This window comes from Eleginops maclovinus, chromosome 22 (genome assembly GCF_036324505.1).
Source record: "Eleginops maclovinus isolate JMC-PN-2008 ecotype Puerto Natales chromosome 22, JC_Emac_rtc_rv5, whole genome shotgun sequence".
NCBI classification, from domain to species: Eukaryota; Metazoa; Chordata; class Actinopteri; order Perciformes; family Eleginopidae; genus Eleginops; species Eleginops maclovinus.
In genome coordinates, this window is record NC_086370.1 from 23,915,913 (window position 1) to 23,939,667 (window position 23,755).

At 44.6% G+C, this 23,755-nt stretch overlaps 1 protein-coding gene across 1 annotated transcript in view; it reads left to right on the forward strand.

Annotated features, from left to right (window-relative positions):
- LOC134858675 (uncharacterized) overlaps positions 1-23,755 on the forward strand; it is a 41,105-nt gene that overhangs the window by 2,174 nt on the left and 15,176 nt on the right. Inside the window, 9 exon segments of the mRNA XM_063874683.1 lie at positions 1,649-4,072; positions 4,927-5,032; positions 6,266-6,534; positions 6,714-6,982; positions 7,264-7,498; positions 7,712-7,947; positions 22,644-22,841; positions 22,921-23,001; positions 23,376-23,482. Coding sequence (XP_063730753.1) covers positions 1,784-4,072; positions 4,927-5,032; positions 6,266-6,534; positions 6,714-6,982; positions 7,264-7,498; positions 7,712-7,947; positions 22,644-22,841; positions 22,921-23,001; positions 23,376-23,482 — 3,790 coding nt within the window. The 5' untranslated portion in view covers positions 1,649-1,783.

Sequence of the window (23,755 nt, forward strand, 5' to 3'; positions counted from 1 at the left end):
ATATTATTATTATTATTATTGTTATTATCTTTAATATTATTATTATTATTATTATCTTTAATATTATTATTATTATTATTATTATTATCTTTAATATTATTATTATTATTATTGTTATTATTATTATTATTATTATTATTATCTTTAATATTATTATTATTATTATTATCATTATTATTATTATTATTATTATCTTTAATATTATTATTATTATTATTATCTTTATTATTATTATTATTATTATTATAATTATTATTATTATCTTTATTATTATTATTATCTTTATTATTATTATTATTGTTATTATTATTATTATTATTATCTTTATTATTATTATTATTATTATTATTATTATTATCTTTAATATTATTATTATTATTATTATTATTATTATTGTTATTATTGTTATTATTATTATTATTATTATTATTATTATTATTATCTTTAATATTATTATTATTATTATTATCTTTATTATTATTATTATTATTATAATTATTATTATTATCTTTATTATTATTATTATTATCTTTAATATTATTATTATTATTATCTTTATTATTATTATTATTATTATTATTGTTATTATTGTTATTATTATTATTATTATTATTATTATTATTATTATCTTTATTATTATTATTATTATTATCTTTATTATTATTATTATTATAATTATTATCTTTATTATTATTATTGTTATTGTTGTTGTTGTTGTTAGGGTTAGTTAAGGGTTGTTTACAGAGCTCATCTTTGGACACTTAAATGCATCACTAAGGCACTTTGATGCTAATTTTTAACTTTAACAAACTTCACTGTGAATGTAAAGAAGAACCTTCAGGTTAAAGAGAACTGGCCTTTAGTTTATCCTGTGTGTAAAGTTATGTCGAGGGTGAGCTTATCTGTAGTCGGAGTGTAAATCTGTAAAGCTGTAAACTGTGAGCGCAGTGCAGAGTTCCTCACAGATACAACTCAGGCATACCTGTAGGTTTATATAGCCTGTAAAAAGAGCTCAATTTATTCCAAAGAAAACCAGGAAAAGAGGATTCAACACTAAATACATATCAAAACATTTTGGTTTATTGCAGAAGGAGATTGGGACATTTTTTTAGATCCGACTAAAAGTGATGTTTTCAGTTTTGAGATAAAAATAAAATCCCATCATTTTATGCAGAAAGTCAGTGAAAGAGTCAGGATTTTTAAAGACAGCATAGAAACGTCTCTCCCTGATTCACGCTGCAGAATCACTGTAGAATCTGTAATAGGTAGAGAAACTGTAGACACACACCTAACTTTGAACCAAAACTGATTTAATGAGCTCTCCGTCTTTGCCTCCGTAGCGTTGGCTTCACTCTCTGATGAATAAAACACGAGGTCTCTGGTTTCTGATGGAGCAGTGAACCAGCTCATCCCAGCACTAGTTGCCTTACATAGATTCACAGAGGACTGAAGTGTATGAGTAATGGCCTGAGTTATTTCTGCCATATTTCTGCTATACTTTGTTCATCCTCCTGTTGTTGATCTTCTTCTTTCTGAACTGGAAAGCATGTGTGAGGAAAGGATGTTGTGATAGTTGAAGTCTACTTTACAGATTCTCTTATTTTGTAAAGATTGTCCGTCTATAACATTGCTTCTGTTTCTGTTGCAGGTTGAAGACACGCTAAGGACAGACCTGGTATTTCTTATCGACCGTCTGATCCTTGTCAGCTTGGCTCTGGGTCCCAAAGGGAGACATTGCACACACAGAGAAGTTCAAGGGAAGCTCAGGGCCTTTAGTGCCAACATGTCTCAGGCAGGTAAAGTGCTTCACCTGTATGTGGAGGTGAGGTCTGTTGCTGAGGAGGAAGGACGAGGAGATGGGACTCCTCAGATGCTTCAGTGCCCGGACGTCCTCCCTCACTGCCAGAGAAGCGCCAGCCCAAACCACACCCATGCTCTTCCCCCAGTCTCTCAGCACCAAACTGGGTTTAGTAGCCACAGCTTACCCGCCTCAAAGTCTCCCCCGAGGCAGTCGGTCAGCTTCCAGCTCCAAAACCCTGACGCTACAGGGTCTCCTACCCGGTTCCACCGTCAGGATGTGTTGCATGACAGTTTAAATCAATTACTCCAGGTCCTTGCACCTGGAACACCCGGTCCATGCCAGCACGGCCCATTAGGACACAGTCAGTCTGCTCACATGGATCCTTACCCACTGGGAAGGATGCTTATCTCCCCGTCTTCTACTTCTTCTGGGACAATCACTGGTCCCAACACCCCTACCAGCACCCGGAAGTCCTATGAAGCCCCGGGGATGGGGGTCGAGGAGGGGAAGACCTCTGTGGTGACCTTTGGCTTCGTAGAGAAAGCTAACGTTCACGGGCACCATACGTGCCGAAGTGAGTCGGGAAATCCTCCCAACAGAACAGAAGGGCAGCTCCAGGAACGGCTGAGTGATCGGCTCCGGTACAACGGGCAGCCAGAGCAAGGCGACCCTTATCCCAATCACCTTCACCCGTTTCGGAGCCCCCAGGGTTCGCCTTACCTGCAGAGGACCACCCCAGACCCGGTGGCCAGAGACGCCACCTACAGGGCCTTGGAGGAGTTTGGATCCCCAGAACTCAGGCGCAGATTTGCTGGTCACATCCCAGAGCATTGCAGCCCAACGCTGCCACGGCACTTCCAGTCCTCTCGCTGCCGGTCCTGGGGGGGGTCACCTGTCCTGCCCCGCAGTGCCCACTCCCTGCCATCAAAGGCCGAGCTCTTGGACAGGGGAGTGAGCCGCAGTTTGGTGAATGCACTACCAAGAAGTCCTGCTCATGAACACCTGTCTACCCAATCGGGATACCACTCAGTGGGTCCAACCTCGACTCCTCGCTCTCATGGCCCCCCCCAGAGCCAGCATAGGCAATGGGCGGGGGACGAAAGCCCCAGGTTGTCCAGCAAATTTCACCCACCGTTACCTGCAGGGAGACCCACGGACATCCAGCATGAGATCCCAATGAGCATGTTCCCCTCGAGAACTGGCTATCAAGCTATGAACCCCCACCAGAGTGTCAAAAGTAGCTATAGCAACATTTCAGACACCAGTCACAATGCCACAGACGGTTCACTCTACTCTTATAGTGATAACTCCTCTCATTGCAGAGCGTCGCGCTGCTGCAGCCGAGCCGGCGGCGCAGTCAGCCCTACCTATGGCAGGAGGAACCTCTCCAAATGCTTAAATGCTAATGTGGCTTCTAAGTTAGCTGTGGAGGCTACCAAAAGGTCCACCCTTTTAGCTGAAAGGCGGCCTCCCTCTCCAACATCTTCTCAAACAGAGGCCCAAATGTTGGAAAGTCCCAAAATGAGAGGGTCTTTCCTGAGGGAATCCCATCCTTTTATCGCTCACCATGGGCAAGGCTCCCTCGAGTCTCTGCAGTCCGACAACCAGAACTACAGATGGAAAACAGAGCACGCAACACCTCACACCAGACCAGGACGTGTCTCACCTCTCTTATCCCAGAAAAGTTCGTCTTCACCGGCATCTCCAGCCTCGTCGGCCCGGTTGAACTGTGCAGCCGCCTCTCAATCCCAAGTGTTGGACCGCCAGCATCATCGGCGTTCCTCCCCCACTAAGGACGGCTCAGCCCTGCACCACTACCAGCCACCACTCCACCCTGGAGACCACAAACCGATGACCGCTTTGTATGATGACCGCTTTGCTGGATCACTTATGGACAGCCCTGAGCTCTCCAGGAGATTCCCCTGCAGTCCTGTTAGCTGCCCCCCCCCCAGGAACCTGAACTCTTCTGAACTCTGTGACTTCAGAACAACAAGCGCTCAAGTTTATTCTCCGAGCAAAGAGGTGAACTATAGAAAGCCGGTAGGGATAAAGACGTCTTCGCAGGACTACCACACTCCAGTTAGAAGTGTGACCAACAGCGAAAGGGAGGAGGGTCAGGACCACAGCGGGGCTGCTGGGACGTCCTCTCAGAGCTCCAGTGGGGTAACGGGCAGCATGGGAGACTCCCAGCTGGAGGGGAACGACAGTACTTCCCCAGAAACCTCCAGCCAGTGCAGCCACGACACGGCCGACACCGGGTCAGGGATACAGGTCGGCTGGGTGGAGGGGGGGAGGGGGGGAGGGTCTACGATACGTTAATATATGTTTCTTGCATCAGCTTCATTTACAACATCCAACAAGGACAAATATTAGGATGGGAAGGGATTTAACTCTTAGGAGTTCTTCGGCCTAACTTTATTCAATCCTGTTCGTGTTTTCTGGACATTTGCCTTTTGTAAATAAGCAACAGAAATCAAACAGTCCTTCCACACCACTCATTTAGTTTCCTGATTGATCATGGAGGGTTTCTATTATCCAGCTGATGACTTTAGCAGCTCAGTCCATTTTGCCTCTTTTTTCCATTTCATTGCAATGATCTCATTTCAATATGTGCAAATATCACAGGAGCAGATATGTTTCAGGTCATTTGAGAGTTGCATGGCTTGTTTTTATCTTGTTTTTCTCTGGTTAAGTGTCCGCAAAAAAGGGCAACCCTTTTGGAAATGAATCCCTGAGTTAGCAGTCAACAACTATATCTCCCATGAAGCTTTGCAGGCCGTTGGGAGTCTGAGCCTAACAGGATGTATTGTTAAATGCTTAACACAACAGTTTATCTGTGTTTGTGGGAATAATAATGTCATTTAAAGGGCCTTTAACGTAGTTTTTGATGCTGTTTTGAAGTCTTTGAAGAGTGCCCCCTTGCATTTCTTTGGTTCTGTAGATTGGGTAGACTTTAAAACTAAAATTGCATGATGTTTTAATTCTAAACTAGAACGGAAAATCTCTGGGGACAATTCAAGAGGTCAAACTCAGAAATCAATGTGCACTGCTAGCTTTTGTGTCTGGTTATAGATCATTCCTGTAACAGGTGCATGATGTAATGACTGCTGTCTCTCCTCCTGCAGTCTGACGGCTCGACAGCGACTCCGTCCTCGCGGTCGCAGAAGATCGCTCAAGCAAAGTGGGACTTCCTGTTTGGAGGACCGACGGAGGAGAGTCGCTGCAGGAAAGGTACTGTTACTGAACGCGGGGATTTACATGCACTAACCCCTAAAGATCTACAGGAGAGGAAACACCACAGAAGAAAAGCCATTTTAAAATAGGAGACGTGCAATAAAAAGCTCATTAACGGTAGAAAGAAAGCACTTTCCTACAAATGTTTATACTTTTAAGATTTAATTAATGGTTAATTAAGTTACTTATGTTCTAGATATCAGTTATAACCCATAATAAGAAGCATGTTTGGGTTGACAGGTTCTGAAAATCCATTGGACCATTTACACACCTGGTATGATAGCGGTATCTTCGTTATCATACCAGGTGATTAAATCCTTTGTCATGCATTAATAACTGCACCTGCTTCTTTAGTGTGAGCTATTGTTCTTCTGTTATTTGTCTCATTGGAAACATAGACTTGTTCTTTGTACATAACGAGAGCTCTGTAGATCGGTTTAAAAGCATTTAACACCGACACGTTTATCGTCATACGTTTTTATACATTCATTTTGTTTCTTAACCCGAGTGAAGTACCAACAGCTTCCATCCTTTCCGATCCAATGAGCTGGAGCATAGCATCAGATATAGCAGCTTTACAGTAATTAACTGTACTCCGAGTGTTACTACTTCCACAACTCACTTCCTGTTTTTATTCAGCATCTTAATCTGGCCTTTACTCCAGGGAACCAGAACTACATCAAATCTGCCCCTCTGTTGTTTTAAAAACAACCTGAATGTTTATAACTGCATCATCATGGATAAGAGGTTTGAAAAGTATAGCACATTTAAATCAGGAAGAATTCACCAGAGAAAAAATGTGAAAGTTTCAGAAATGAAAATGCACAAAAGTAATGGAAAACAAACTTTCATATTTTCTGAGGTTTTATTTACAATTGAATAAAAAAATACTCAAAAATCTACGTGTTGATTTACGCTAAGTACGTGTGGTTAAGATAGACTAGAGAAAATCTTGAAGAAGTAATAAGATGTACAGGAGGAGCTGAGGAGGAGATTCAGCTCACTCATTTTTAAGAAAAAACGTACCAATGTGCAAATCAGAGATTTAATGCACAGATGTAAGAAACAACCCTTGGATATCTGTTGAGATTTCAGTGAGTAATATATGTGGAAAACAAATGTATGTGGAGAAAAATAAATCGTGAATATTTTTCAGGGATCTACGTTATAAATGTATGAGAAAAATAGGAACTTGAAATATGAGATTTCTCTCACTGTTTTTTCCTGCAGAAGCCGCGACCCCCCCGCCCAGTGTCGCGCCAAGCCCCGCCCCTCGCTCCTCCCTCCGCGTGAAAACAACGAATCAGAGGAGGGGCCGGGACATCGAGGCCCCAAAGGTGACGCATCACAAGGTGCGGCAGATCGAGGTGGAGCTGGTGACCTCCGACACCCGAGGCTCCGCACCCAAGACTGGCATCATCCGCCAGACCATCAAATACTCCGAGACGGACCTGGACGCCGTGCCGCTGCGCTGCTACCGCGAAACGGACCTGGACGAGGTGCGTCGTCCAATCAGATTTAAGCTTTGTCTCGTTCCTCTCTCAGAACACTTTGGGCTTTTATCAGTCTGTGTTAATGCACTTCAGAATCAGAGTCAGGAGTCCTTCATGAGTCCCACAGCGGGACTCGGAGCTGCAGACAGACTGATGTGGTTAATACGTTTTGTGGTCTGGTGCAGGTGATGCGGGCGGAGGCCGAGGCGGAGGCAGCTGAGGAGGCGGACTCAGACTTTGGGAGTAATCGCAGCTTCCTGGGAAACTCCTTCAGCCCCCCCTCTCCCAAACCCCGGACGGACGGGCGAACGAAGGTGGAGGAAGAGGAGGAGGAGGAATATGAACAGGAAGAGGAAGGAGTGGTGAGCTGGGCCAGTGTGAGGATGCTGGGCGACCGACAGAAGCAAAGAGCCACCAGAGAGGAGGACGAGGTCTTCAGTCTGCTGCTAAAGGGGTGAGCCAGCAAACTACACTTCCCATGATGCTTTAGGGCTGCCCAAACAGATAGGGTTGGATTTGGCCAATATTTTCAGAATGTCTGTTTATGCAGTTGATATTGTAAGGTTGAAGGGACTTTACATATGGAGGGTCCATTATTTATAACGATATATTCTCACAAATTAAACACATTAAAACTGAGACAGGGCAGTCCCTCTCTCAGGCCTCTGGAGGACCTGTTGGAGATCTTGTTGTCGCGTTTCTGATTCTCTAAAGCGTAGAAGTTTGAATCTGCAGAGCGCTGTCAGCGTCGGACTCTCATGGCGGCCTGAAGTCTCCCATTTCTCTGGGCAGTCCTCACCGGCCGTCGGAAAGCAACCTGGACTCGTTCAGCCGACACTTCGAGAGCATCATGGAGTCGCACCGAGCTAAAGGCACGTCCTACAGCAGCCTGGACAGCGTGGACCTGCTGACCTCCGGGTCCACCTCCGTGTTCACCTTCGACCTGCCCACCCTCACCCCCGAGATTCAGGTAAGGGACACCTCTGGTTACATAATCACACCTTCTGTAGGGACAGTGGGGTAGCCGGGGGTAACATCCTGAGAAAAGTCCATTTATGAGATATAACTCACAGGTTACTATTTTCTGCATTTAAAATCGCAAATTTACAAAAAACAACAACACATGTACAACAAATCTGCACTGTGTTCCTCACCCTCGTTTTGGAAATTCTTTGTATTTCAGAGTCAGATCTGCGACAGCGCTAAGCAGATCATGGAGCTCAGCTTCGCCCCGCTGGCTCACCCCGAACCCCCCTCCTCACGCTCAGACACCGCCCTCAGTGGGGGGGCGGGGCTCCTCAGAGACGGCCCCGCCCCCCCGCTGAGGACCGGATCAGAGAGGGAGACGGGTCGACGCTCCGGACCAAAGGATGGTTTCCGGAAGACGAACTCAGCGCCGTCGCTGCACGGGAGCCCGAGGTGAGTCCTACTCTTTTCCTGTCCACACACTGATCCATAGGATGAGATGTGATAGGTTCCTTGGGTAAAATAACCTTTATTTGGGGGCAGTTTTACTAGTGAGTGGGGGAGAGAAACTTCCTCTGGGAACACTGGGATTTCAGCCTTTGTACACCATTTACATGCACCAACAACTATGGAACTACAGGAGAGGGAAGCTCTTTATTTAGCGACACTTATTCAGATGTAGTTGTGTGCGTCTTCTACCGTTTTAGGAATATGCAAACTGAGTGTCTATCCAATTCAAGATTATTTATTTGTGTCTCACTGTAACACAAGGTTAACGCTGCTGCAGTAACACAAAGCAGCCACAGGATGGCACCAGAGACACTTTGAAGATGTGAATAATATAATGCAGTTGTTTACTACCAGATGTCACCATGAGACTTCTCCACTTCATTACTAACGTTCAGACTACTATTTTCTACATTAGCAGTTTCAGTCTGCGCGTCCTAAAAGAAGTGAGGAGTGTGTGTATGTGTCCCCACAAGGGTTGAAGTATGAACATATGTGTGTATTTATAAGCATGTGTGAGGATTTGACTGGCTGTGAGACACAAACACACATGGGTTTAATTATACAGTGTCTGACACACACACACACACACGTAAACACACACACACACACACACACACACGTACACACACACACACACACACGTAAACACACACACACACACACACACACGTAAACACACACACACACACACACACACACACACGTAAACACACACACACACACACACACGTAAACACACACACACACACACACACACGTAAACACACACACACACACACACACACACACACGTAAACACACACACACACACACACACGTAAACACACACACACACACACGTAAACACACACACACACACACGTAAACACACACACACACACGTAAACACACACACACACACACACGTAAACACACACACACACACACACACACACACACACACACACACACACACACACACACACACACACACACACACACACACACACACACACACTGCTGTCTTTGGTTTTATCCCCGGCTGTTTAACTTTTTTCCAGATGAATTCTTCTTCTTTGTCCTGAAGTTCTCGTCGTGTCTGAAAAACATTCTTTGCATTTTTTTACTGTAATTTGCTCGTTTTTGAGGAGAGATTTGAAACTGGTCAGAAGGGTGTGGATTTAATTATGTGGACAGGTTTTGGAGGAACTGAAATATTTATAGACTGTTTTTACTTCAACTGAAAGCTGAGATTATTTTGTGTGAATCACAGAGGTGAAGTCATGTGTGGAAATAGATGGTGTGAGAGCAGTAGAGCTCAGAGCATTACGGTGAATTTGTTGTTGGTGTTTTTCTCATAAATTAAGGAGTTTAAGTCTCATTTTTCAAAACTGTTCTCTTAGATGAGCAATTTTTTCCATTATTCTTTTATTTTTAACAATTTAAGTCCCTTAAAAGTTTTTGGGAATTTTAAAGTTAATTTGTCCATTTTTTAATTTATTCTTGTAAATAAATGGGTCTTATGTGATTTGTGGGTTTTTGTGGTAAAAGTATGAGTTTCTTCCAGTAAATTTGTTTATCTTCCAGTAAATTTGTGAATCTGTTTTTACCATAAGTCAGCATCTTATTATTCTCTCCACGTCTCAATGTGAGTTCATCTCAGGAAACCTCTGTTTATCGTCCTCTCTGAGCCGGGAGTCGACAGACTTTCTGTTCAGGGGATTATTTTATTATTCTAGTCTGACGAGGAAGGAGATCTTCACGGGAGGAAACATCTGAATGTGTTTCAGAGAGGAGAAACAATCCTCTCTAATTCTGACGTTACAGGGAGTGTTTGAAGCGTGGTGACATTAGTTACTTACCCAGTGTTTTACCTTCAGAAAACAGCGTAACGAGTCCTGAACCCTGACAGCATTTCATCACTTCCCTTTCCTCTGATCTGGAGGTCAATGGTTTCCTGAATGTGTTTTGTTTGTTATCCTAAAATCAGGTCTGTGGTTAACACAAAATGAAGAGAGTTTAATGTTTTGTTTTACCACATAAAACACGTCAGTAAATACCCCACTGGTGGATTTAAAAGTGGATGTTGCTAATAAGTGTGTAAATGAGACGACTAAACGTCATCACGCCCAACATTAGCCTCCTTTAGCTTAGCGGTGGAGACGTCAAGTCATGTGACCGTGCTGTAGTTCCTTTATAGCCAACATTAGCCTCCTTTAGCTTAGCGGTGGAGACGTGAAGTCATGTGACCGTGCTGTAGTTCCTCTATAGTCCAACATTAGCCTCCTTTAGCTTAGCGGTGGAGACGTGAAGTCATGTGACCGTGCTGTAGTTCCTTTATAGCCCAACATTAGCCTCCTTTAGCTTAGCGGTGGTGACGTGAAGTCATGTGACCGTGCTGTAGTTCCTTTATAGCCCAACATTAGCCTCCTTTAGCTTAGCGGTGGAGACGTGAAGTCATGTGACCGTGCTGTAGTTCCTTTATAGCCCAACATTAGCCTCCTTTAGTTTAGCGGTGGAGACGTGAAGTCATGTGACCGTGCTGTAGTTCCTCTATAGTCCAACATTAGCCTCCTTTAGCTTAGCGGTGGAGACGTGAAGTCATGTGACCGTGCTGTAGTTCCTCTATAGTCCAACATTAGCCTCCTTTAGCTTAGCGGTGGTGACGTGAAGTCATGTGACCGTGCTGTAGTTCCTTTATAGCCCAACATTAGCCTCCTTTAGCTTAGCGGTGGAGACGTGAAGTCATGTGACCGTGCTGTAGTTCCTTTATAGCCCAACATTAGCTTTTTACTTCATAAATCATAAAGTGGGAATGCAGGTTAGTGTGAGGTGCTGTGCAGATGTGTTAGGAGTAAAAGTAGAATCCTTTACTCCCATTTAGGGCCGCCTGGCTCTGATTCAAGGCCTCACTGTTATCCCTGAGCTCACACACACACACACACACACACACACACACACACACACACACACACACACACACACACACACACACACACACACACTCTTCTTCTTTTTCTTCTTCAGTGTAATGAAACTTCTTCCAGAACACACACACACACAGACACTTTTATCAGCCTTTGGAGGGAATTTCCAGATGGATTCATTCAGAGTCTCAGAGACGTTATGGAGAAAGACCTCCCACTCGGTCAGAGAAAACAGAAACCAGAGACACTCCCTGAGCAAAACTCTCAAATATTTTCAGTAAATCCCCCCCCTCACCCTGACCCTTGACCTGTTTAAGCTCAGCTGCTTTTGATTAAGCTTCTCCACTAAATTATGTATGTAAACGTTGTATCTAACTAATATTATAAAGGCAGTAAATAAAACAATAATTAGTGTTTTGATTGTTTTATCTGGCGTCTGCGAGAAGGTGAGGTTTGGTCAGCTACTGGAACGAGAGTGGGATAAAAAGCTCCAGGAAGGTGGGAGGAGACAAAGGGAGGAAGAGGGGTGGGAGAGGATCGGGGGGGGGGAGGGAAACACTCACTCCTCCCCACTCTGAGAGGAGATGAGGAGGGAGGAAAGTTGTGCTGCGAAGAGAAAGAGCCGGCGTGGAAATCTGTGAGGAAGAAACTGAGAGGAAGAAGGAACAGAGGAAGAGGAGGAACATGGGATAACAACAGAGAGGAAGAGGAGACGGATTAAAAACAAAGGAGGAGAGGAGAATGGGATAACAACGGAGAGGAGTAAAAACAGACGAGGAGGAAACGGGACGTAGGATTACTATGACATCATCGGATTATGTTTTCATGATGTCATCTCTCCGTTTCCACCGGTGACGCCCCCACCCCCTCCTCTCCACATGGCCAGCTACCTGCTGTGTTGGGGGGGCGGAGCTCTTGAGGACCGGTACCTTTACTCCCCCCCATACCCCGCCGTCTACAGGTGATAATAATAACCACAATAACAATATCTGACCTATTTTATCTAAAAATATTCAGACCCTTTACATGCACTGCCACCCATAGAGCTACAGGAGAGGAAACAGGGACTCTTTAAGTCCTGATGGACATCTTCAGGTCTTTACAAACTACACTGAACAAGAACACCTAGCATCTGCTTTGTATCATTCAAACTCAGAGTTCTATTTGAACTGTTTCCTTGAAATGTTTCCTTTTCCTTTAATCAGAATGAAAGAATTTTGAGACATCAGAAAAAGTGAGAAAGTTCAAATTTTCAGAAAAAATATAAAAATAAGGAAACGGGAAGAACGTGTTTTTGTCCGGATTTTGGGATTTTCTGAAATAAATTTTGTCAGTTTAAATGTTTAAGAAAAGGTCAAATTTTCAGGAATAAATCAGAATTTCATTTGAGTTTTTTTAAAGTCAGATTCTTAACATTCTTCCGGAAAAAGACTGAATTTTGAGATGTTCAGAAACATGTATTATGTTAAAACACAGTAAACAACCCACAATTGTAATTAATTACTTCACACACACTGAACACCAAATGTGGATTCATCTGCCGCTGGAAATAGTCCTCCATGAAAAATCACCATTTTCTCCTGATTGTTTGATCTGCAGTAAGAAGCTCTTTAAAGGAATTATATATTTAGTGTTTTTAAAGTATAGGAACCACAGACAGGAAGTCTGAGTGTGTGTTGGTGTGGTGTGTGATGGTTGTTGTGGTTTGAGGCTGGGTGAATGAAGGCTGACACACCCTAGAAAATAACAGTCTGGGTTTCTCTGGGTTTGCTCTTTGTTTGATTTATTCCCGTCATTCTCCTTGGATGTCGGACTCTTTGACTTTCTCCTTAACCCTTTCTCTCTTCTAAAGGAAATGAGACATTAGGAGTTTGGAGAACTGGGTCCAGAGTTTCATGGTTTGAGACCAAACTTTATGTTTGGTCAAACTTAAGGCATTTCAACTAAATCCTAGTCAACAAACACGGCCCCTCAGCCTATGATGTACAATGTGTTCGTTCGTTAGCCAATAGGAGCTAGAGTGGTAGTGATGTCACCATGTCTGTTCTGTCTGAAAGCTGCTTCTAAAACAATTAGCCAACTGGAAGCAAGTTTCTTCATTGTTTGTCAAACCTTTTGGATCGAATATTTCACAGTTGAAGTTGAATGTTATAAATGCGGTGCACCCCCTATTCCGACATGCCTCTATAACGACATGCCTCTATAACGACATGCCTCTATAACGACATGCCTCTATAACGACATGCCTCTATTCCGACATGCCTCTATTCCGACATGCCTCTATAACGACATGCCTCTATTCCGACATGCCTCTATAACGACATGCCTCTATAACGACATGCCTCTATAACGACATGCCTCTATAACGACATGCCTCTATTCCGACATGCCTCTATTCCGACATGCCTCTATAACGACATGCCTCTATAACGACATGCCCCTATAACGACATGCCTCTATAACGACATGCCCCTATAACGACATGCCTCTATCCCGACATGCCTCTATTCCGACATGCCTCTATAACGACATGCCTCTATTCCGACATGCCTCTATAACGACATGCCTCTATAACGACATGCCTCTATTCCGACATGCCTCTATAACGACATGCCTCTATTCTGACATGCCTCTATAACGACATGCCCCTATAACGACATGCCTCTATAACGACATGCCCCTATAACGACATGCCTCTATAACGATATGCCTCTATAACGACATGCCCCTATAACGACATGCCCCTATAACGATATGCCTCTATAACGACATGCCTCTATAACGACATGCCTCTATAACGACATGCCTCTATAACGACATGCCCCTATAACGATATGCCTCTATAACGACATGCCTCTATAACGACATGCCCCTATAACGATATGCCTCTATAACGACATGCCTCTATAACGACATGCCTCTATAACGACATGCCCCTATAACGACATGCCTCTATAACGACATGCCTCTATTCCGACATGCCTCTATTCCGACATGCCTCTATTCCGACATGCCTCTATAACGACATGCCTCTATTCTGACATGCCTCTATAACGACATGCCCCTATAACGACATGCCTCTATAACGACATGCCTCTATTCCGACATGCCTCTATAACGACATGCCTCTATAACGACATGCCTCTATTCCGACATGCCTCTATCCCGACATGCCTCTATTCCGACATGCCTCTATAACGACATGCCTCTATTCCGACATGCCTCTATAACGACATGCCTCTATAACGACATGCCTCTATTCCGACATGCCTCTATAACGACATGCCTCTATAACGACATGCCTCTATAACCACATGCCCCTATTCTGACATGCCTCTATAACGACATGCCCCTATACCGACATGCCTCTATAACGACATGCCTATCTTCCGACATGCCTCTATAACGACATGCCTCTATTCCGACATGCCTCTATTCCGACATGCCTCTATAACGACATGCCTCTATAACGACATGCCCCTATAACGACATGCCTCTATAACGACATGCCTCTATTCCGACATGCCTCTATAACGACATGCCTCTATTCCGACATGCCTCTATAACGACATGCCTCTATAACGACATGCCCCTATTCTGACATGCCTCTATCACGACATGCCTCTATCACGACATGCCCCTATAACGACATACCCCTATAACGACATACCCCTATAACGACATGCCCCTATCACGACATGCCCCTATCCCGACATGCCTCTATAACGATATGCCTCTATAACGACATGCCTCTATAACGACATGCCTCTATAACGACATGCCTCTATAACGACATGCCTCTATCACGACATGCCTCTATAACGACATGCCTCTATCCCGACATGCCTCTATTCCGACATGCCTCTATAACGACATGCCTCTATCACGACATGCCTCTATTCCGACATGCCTCTATTCCGACATGCCCCTATAACGACATGCCCCTATAACGACATGCCCCTATCCCGACATGCCTCTATTCCGACATGCCTCTATCACGACATGCCTCTATCACCACATGCCTCTATAACGACATGCCTCTATCACGACATGCCTCTATTCCGACATGCCTCTATAACGACATGCCTCTATCACCACATGCCTCTATAACGACATGCCTCTATCACGACATGCCTCTATTCCGACATGCCTCTATAACGACATGCCTCTATCACCACATGCCTCTATAACCACATGCCTCTATAACGACATGCCTCTATCACCACATGCCTCTATAACGACATGCCTCTATCACCACATGCCTCTATAACGACATGCCTCTATAACGACATGCCTCTATTCTGACATGCCTCTATTCCGACATGCCTCTATAACGACATGCCTCTATCACGACATGCCTCTATCCCGACATGCCTCTATTCTGACATGCCTCTATTCCGACATGCCTCTATAACGACATGCCTCTATCATGACATGCCTCTATAACGACATGCCTCTATCACGACATGCCTCTATTCCGACATGCCTCTATTCCGACATGCCTCTATTCTGACATGCCTCTATTCCGACATGCCTCTATTCCGACATGCCTCTATTCTGACATGCCTCTATTCCGACATGCCTCTATTCTGACATGCCTCTATTCCGACATGCCTCTATAACGACATGCCTCTATCACGACATGCCTCTATTCCGACATGCCTCTATTCTGACATGCCTCTATTCCGACATGCCTCTATTCTGACATGCCTCTATTCCGACATGCCTCTATAACGACATGCCTCTATCACGACATGCCTCTATTCCGACATGCCTCTATTCCGACATGCCTCTATTCCGACATGCCTCTATCACCACATGCCTCTATAACGACATGCCTCTATCACCACATGCCTCTATAACGACATGCCTCTATAACGACATGCCTCTATTCTGACATGCCTCTATTCCGACATGCCTCTATTCCGACATGCCTCTATCACCACATGCCCCTATAACGACATGCCTCTATCACCACATGCCTCTATAACGACATGCCTCTATAACGACATGCCTCTATTCTGACATGCCTCTATTCCGACATGCCTCTATAACGACATGCCTCTATCACGACATGCCTCTATCACGACATGCCTCTATCACGACATGCCTCTATCACGACATGCCTCTATAACGACATGCCTCTATAACGACATGCCTCTATTCCGACATGCCTCTATAACGACATGCCTCTATCACGACATGCCTCTATCACGACATGCCTCTATAACGACATGCCTCTATCCGACATGCCCCTATAACGACATGCCCCTATAACGACATGCCTCTATCACGACATGCCTCTATAACGACATGCCTCTATTCCGACATGCCTCTATTCCGACATGCCTCTATTCCGACATGCCCCTATAACGACATGCCTCTATTCCGACATGCCCCTATAACGACATGCCTCTATCACCACATGCCTCTATTCCGACATGCCTCTATAACGACATGCCTCTATCACGACATGCCTCTATAACGACATGCCTCTATTCCGACATGCCTCTATTCCGACATGCCCCTATAACGACATGCCTCTATCACGACATGCCTCTATAACGACATGCCTCTATTCCGACATGCCTCTATTCCGACATGCCTCTATTCCGACATGCCCCTATAACGACATGCCTCTATTCCGACATGCCCCTATAACGACATGCCTCTATCACCACATGCCTCTATTCCGACATGCCTCTATAACGACATGCCTCTATCACCACATGCCTCTATTCCGACATGCCCCTATAACGACATGCCTCTATCACGACATGCCTCTATTCCGACATGCCTCTATTCCTACATGCCCCTATAACGACATGCCTCTATAACCACATGCCTCTATAACGACATGCCTCTATTCCGACATGCCTCTATTCCTACATGCCCCTATAACGACATGCCTCTATAACCACATGCCTCTATCACCACATGCCTCTATAACCACATGCCTCTATCACGACATGCCTCTATAACGACATGCCCCTATTCCTACATGCCCCTATAACGACATGCCTCTATAACCACATGCCTCTATCACCACATGCCTCTATCACCACATGCCTCTATAACGACATGCCCCTATAACCACATGCCTCTATCACCACATGCCTCTATTCCGACATGCCTCTATAACGACATGCCTCTATCACCACATGCCTCTATTCCGACATGCCCCTATAACGACATGCCTCTATTCCGACATGCCTCTATAACAACATGCCTCTATCACCACATGCCTCTATTCCGACATGCCTCTATAACAACATGCCTCTATCACCACATGCCTCTATTCCGACATGCCCCTATAACGACATGCCTCTATCACGACATGCCTCTATTCCGACATGCCTCTATAACGACATGCCTCTATTCCGACATGCCTCTATAACGACATGCCTCTATTCCGACATGCCCCTATAACGACATGCTCTATTCCGACATGCCTCTATAACAACATGCCTCTATCACCACATGCCTCTATTCCGACATGCCTCTATAACAACATGCCTCTATCACCACATGCCTCTATTCCGACATGCCCCTATAACGACATGCCTCTATCACGACATGCCTCTATTCCGACATGCCTCTATTCCGACATGCCTCTATTCCGACATGCCTCTATTCCGACATGCCTCTATAACGACATGCCTCTATTCCGACATGCCTCTATTCCTACATGCCCCTATAACGACATACCCCTATAACGACATGCCCCTATAACCACATGCCTCTATTCCGACATGCCCCTATAACGACATGCCTCTATCACCACATGCCTCTATCACCACATGCCTCTATTCCGACATGCCTCTATAACGACATGCCTCTATCACCACATGCCTCTATTCCGACATGCCCCTATAACGACATGCCTCTATCACGACATGCCTCTATTCCGACATGCCTCTATTCCGACATGCCTCTATTCCTACATGCCCCTATAACGACATGCCTCTATAACCACATGCCTCTATAACGACATGCCTCTATTCCGACATGCCTCTATTCCTACATGCCCCTATAACGACATGCCTCTATAACCACATGCCTCTATAACCACATGCCTCTATCACGACATGCCTCTATAACGACATGCCCCTATTCCTACATGCCCCTATAACCACATGCCTCTATAACGACATGCCCCTATAACCACATGCCTCTATAACGACATGCCCCTATTCCTACATGCCCCTATAACCACATGCCTCTATAACGACATGCCCCTATAACCACATGCCTCTATCACCACATGCCTCTATAACGACATGCCCCTATAACCACATGCCTCTATCACCACATGCCTCTATCACCACATGCCTCTATAACGACATGCCCCTATAACCACATGCCTCTATAACGACATGCCTCTATTCCTACATGCCCCTATAACCACATGCCTCTATAACCACATGCCTCTATAACCACATGCCTCTATAACGACATGCCTCTATAACGACATGCCCCTATAACCACATGCCTCTATCACCACATGCCCCTATAACCACATGCCTCTATCACCACATGCCCCTATTCCGACATGCCTCTAGGAGGGGGGCCTGCATGTCTGATAGTGTCAAATACCGCTCCGAATGCTTCCACTGAAGTGGAGCTATGCAGACCCAACCCAATGGAAACATTATTGTCGGAGTAGTGGCACGTTTAAAAAAAGTGGAAATCCCGCTACTCCGACAATTAGACGTCAATGTCGGAGTAGAGGTATGTAACCGGTATAAATGACGGACAGAAATAAAACATTTTTCAGACTGGGTTTGTCAGCAGGTTTACAGAAACAGCTGGAACTGTTTTCGTATGGAGGAAGGATTTTTTAATCTGAATCTGTAAACTGGCCGTCTAAACGTCTTATTGTTCCTATGATGCCGCAACAAATCAGTGTTGAAACCTGCAGGAGAGCTGGCTAACGTTAGCTATAAGCTATTAGGAGTATCTGATGGAGGATGGAGCTTCCGTTGACTTACATTATGGTGCGTTCAGGCTCCCTTTAGAAATAATGAGTATTTGGCAAGATGAAAATAACGTTATCACGATGTGTTGTAAAATCTGGCGTATTTTGTGTGTATATAAAAGAGGAATTATGCTCTGTCTCACTTCCTGACAGAAACCAGGATGCTAACGGTGCTAAAAGACAGTTGGTTGAAGTACAGGGGATTATCCTTCCATGATTTATTTCTAATATTTCACTGGTTTTTGTTTCTACATTTCTGGGTTGGTGAAGTCTGTGGGACGATAATTCAGTTTGGATGATCTGGCTCTGCTCTGTTTGTACTCTGTGGCTGCTGTTCGGAGTTTCCTGCGTCTTGTTGGTGGAGAGGTTATTTCTGTCCTGTGTGAATGGGTTGTGTTGCTGGAGGAAGCTGCCAGAAACATCCGGGCACACACACACACACACACACTCTTATATATTTAGCATTGTGGTTGGTCTGAGGTCTGAGTATGAAATCAGTTGTGTTTGAGATCTGCAGAGGAAAGCTGGAGAGCAGTTTTTTATTTGTCCTCTTTGGCTGAAAAGTTTATTCCTTAAACTCAGGGTTCATGCAGGTGCTGGAGATCTTTAAAAACAGGTTTCTTTCCTTTAGTTCAAAACTTCAAACACAATGTTAGCTGCACAATAATGTGGTTTAACGTGATGCCAATAATGATTACTCAAAATGTATATAATTTACCACTGCTTTAAGATGCAGGACAAACGATTATTTATATATAAATAAATATATATATATATTTATATATATATTTATATATATATAAATATATATATATATAAATATATTTAACAAAAGTATGTGTAGCTTGTACTTTATTTAAATCCATTTTATAATGCTAAATTATAAAATATATTTTCTTTTTAAAACATCAAATGGAATATCAGTTCAATAAAGTTTTTAAAACAGCAGGGAAAATATCTAAAAATAATACCAAGGAAATATCTGATAGATTTTCAGTAAAATATCCAAAAATGGCAGTGAATTCACTTGAAATATAAGCAGTAAAATATACCCAAAAAATCAAGAAATAATAAAACAAATTGTAACAAAATATTAAAAAAGTGAGAAAATAATGTAGTCTGTAGATCATACAATGATTATCATAATAATATCCCAAAAGAGCTGCACAATATAAAGGTATTGTAATATTTTAAGGAATGAAGTCCTCTTTGTTGCCCTGCAGTGAACCGCCCACCCTGCATCATGAGTGCTTTTACTTTCAGTCCTTTATGTTTTGGAGCTGATTCTGCAGTTTGAGGGGAAGTTGGAGTGGATTTAAAGGAAGTGGGCGCTGCGGTTCATCACTTCTGTGTTTCATTCACACTGTGCAGCGCCGCTCTGTTTGTGGGGACTCAGAGCCGGACTCAGAGCCAGACTCAGACTCGGACTCAGACCCGGACTCAGTACCGGACTGACACCCACACTCAGAGCAGGACTCAGAACCGGACTCAGAGCCGGACCCAGACCCGGACTGCCATGAAGGACGGAGGCTGCTCCACTGCAGATAGGTGCGTTTGATTTCAATTGAACTCAGTGCAGCGCGAGTTAAAGATACTATCAAAGCAGCGATTATTATTTCTGTTAAAGGAAATGAAACCACGTCCGTGTTTAGACAGAAAGAAATGAGAAGAAGTAAATGTGTTTGAAAGTTTGATGACCTGGCAACGAGCGTCACCATCAACGAGACAAACACCGAGGAGAGAGTTCAAGAAATCACCGTTCTGAAGATTCATTTCTAACGAGAAGAATTTTAAAATTTCTGAATCCTGCCCCCTGCTGGGAGGCTGCAGGATCACAGCGTGTTCACAGCGTGTTCACAGCGTGTTCAAAGCGTGTTCAAAGCGTGTTCACAGCGTGTTCACAGCGTGTTCACAGCGTGTTCAAAGCGTGTTCACAGCGTGTTCAAAGCGTGTTCACAGCGTGTTCACAGCGTGTTCAAAGCGTGTTCACAGCGTGTTCACAGCGTGTTCACAGCGTGTTCAAAGCGTGTTCACAGCGTGTTCACAGCGTGTTCAAAGCGTGTTCACAGCGTGTTCAAAGCGTGTTCACAGCGTGTTCACAGCGTGTTCAAAGCGTGTTCACAGCGTGTTCACAGCGTGTTCACAGCGTGTTCACAGCGTGTTCACAGCGTGTTCACAGCGTGTTCAAAGCGTGTTCACAGCGTGTTCACAGCGTGTTCAAAGCGTGTTCACAGCGTGTTCAAAGCGTGTTCACAGCGTGTTCAAAGCGTGTTCACAGCGTGTTCACAGCGTGTTCACAGCGTGTTCAAAGCGTGTTCAAAGCGTGTTCACAGCGTGTCTGTAGTGTGATGGTTGTGTGTCTGTAGTGTGATGGTTGTGTGTCTGTAGTGTGATGGTTGTGTGTTTGTAGTGTGATGGTTGTGTGTCTGTGGTCTGATGGTTGTGTGTCTGTAGTGTGTGTGTAGTGTGTCTGTAGCGTGTTCAAAGCGTGTTCCAGCGTGTTCACAGCGTGTTCAAAGCGTGTTCACAGCGTGTTCAAAGCGTGTTCACAGCGTGTTCACAGCGTGTTCAAAGCGTGTTCACAGCGTGTTCACAGCGTGTCTGTAGTGTGATGGTTGTGTGTCTGTAGTGTGATGGTTGTGTGTTTGTAGTGTGATGGTTGTGTGTCTGTGGTCTGATGGTTGTGTGTCTGTAGTGTGTGTGTAGTGTGTCTGTAGTGTGTGTGTAGTTTGATGGTTGTGTGTCTGTAGTGTGTGTGTAGTGTGTGTGTAGTTTGATGGTTGTGTGTCTGTAGTGTGATGGTTGTGTGTCTGTAGTGTGATGGTTGTGTGTCTGTAGTGTGATGGTTGTGTGTGTGTAGTGTGTGTGTAGTTTGATGGTTGTGTGTCTGTAGTGTGATGGTTGTGTGTCTGTAGTGTGATGGTTGTGTGTGTGTAGTGTGTGTGTAGTTTGATGGTTGTGTGTCTGTAGTGTGATGGTTGTGTGTGTGTAGTGTGTGTGTAGTTTGATGGTTGTGTGTCTGTAGTGTGTGTGTAGTGTGTCTGTAGTGTGATGGTTGTGTGTGTGTAGTGTGATGGTTGTGTGTCTGTAGTGTGATGGTTGTGTGTCTGTAGTGTGATGGTTGTGTGTCTGTAGTGTGATGGTTGTGTGTCTGTAGTGTGATGGTTGTGTGTGTGTAGTGTGATGGTTGTGTGTGTGTAGTGTGATGGTTGTGTGTGTGTAGTGTGATGGTTGTGTGTCTGTGGTCTGATGGTTGTGTGTCTGTAGTGTGTGTGTAGTGTGTGTGTAGTTTGATGGTTGTGTCTGTAGTGTGATGGTTGTGTGTCTGTAGTGTGATGGTTGTGTGTCTGTGGTCTGACAGTAACCGTGGCAACAAACTACAGTTACCTTGATGTGAAACAAAGGTTACCATGGAGACCGACGAGCTGCAGACTGACAGCGTGTCTCTGAACGTGTAAACATGCTGCTGCTGTTTACAGTGATATGTATTCCTCATTGGATCCCAACACTAGAGCATGTTCGGTGTTTTTTAATAAAGGTTTCTCTGGACCATCAGAGGCTCTCCTCCCAGCGACTCAGCTGCTGTTTAGCTGTTTGCATTTGTTTGATGAATAGGTAATGAGATGAAAATCAGCCTCGGCCGTGTGGAGAGGAAGTCTGGGAACAGGAAGCAGATCTCTGGTTCAGCAGCGAGAAACAGGACCTGAAAGTCCTGACTGTGTGTGTGTGTGTGTGTGTGTGTGTGTGTGTGTCAGGGAGCGCACTGTGAACCGCCCCCCCGAGCTGCTGTATCCTCAGGCTGACGTGGCGGAGCGCCTGGCGCTGGGCGGCGGTGAGGAGGCGATGCTCAATGGCACGAAGGCTGACCTGCAGGCGGCCAAACGGCTGGCCAAGCGGCTGTATCAACTGGACGGCTTCAGGAAGTCAGACGTGGCTCGACACCTGGGCAAGAAGTCAGTGCTCCTCGTTACACACCCAGCAGGTGATCCTGTGCTCTGATTGGCTCTCACTCTCTCCTGTGTGTGTCCACAGCAACGACTTCAGTCAGATGGTGGCCGAGGAATACCTGAGCAACTTCGACTTCAGTGGACTCACCATCGACCAGGCGCTCAGGTGCGTTCAGGCTGTTGTTAATAAAGGTTTGTGTTCAGGCTGTTGTTAATAAAGGTTTGTGTTCAGGCTGTTGTTAATAAAGGTTTGTGTTCAGGCTGTTGTTAATAAAGGTTTGTGTTCAGGCTGTTGTTAATAAAGGTTTGTGTTCAGGCTGTTGTTAATAAAGGTTTGTGTTCAGGCTGTTGTTAATAAAGGTTTGTGTTCAGGCTGTTGTTAATAAAGGTTTGTGTTCAGGCTGTTGTTAATAAAGGTTTGTGTTCAGGCTGTTGTTAATAAAGGTTTGTGTTCAGGCTGTTGTTAATAAAGGTTTGTGTTCAGGCTGTTGTTAATAAAGGTTTGTGTTCAGGCTGTTGTTAATAAAGGTTTGTGTTCAGGCTGTTCCTGAGCCGCTTCGCTCTGATTGGAGAGACTCAGGAAAGAGAGAGAGTCCTCGCTCAGTTCTCCAGGAGATACAGACAGAGCAACACACACACATCTGCAGGTACCTGTCTGTCTGTCTTTCTGTCTGTCTGTCTGTCTTGCAGACACATTGTACAGCTGGTACAACAGTAACACAGTATTACATAATAGTAATCTCTCTCTCCTGTCTCTCTCTCACCTCTCTCCTGTCTCTCTCTCACCTCTCTCCTGTCGCTCTCACCTCTCTCTCTCACTCCTGTCTCTGTCTCTCTCTCTCACCTCACTCCTCTCGCTCTCACCTGTCTTTCTCACCTCTCTCTCTCCTGTCGCTCTCTCTCCTGTCTCTGTCTCTCTC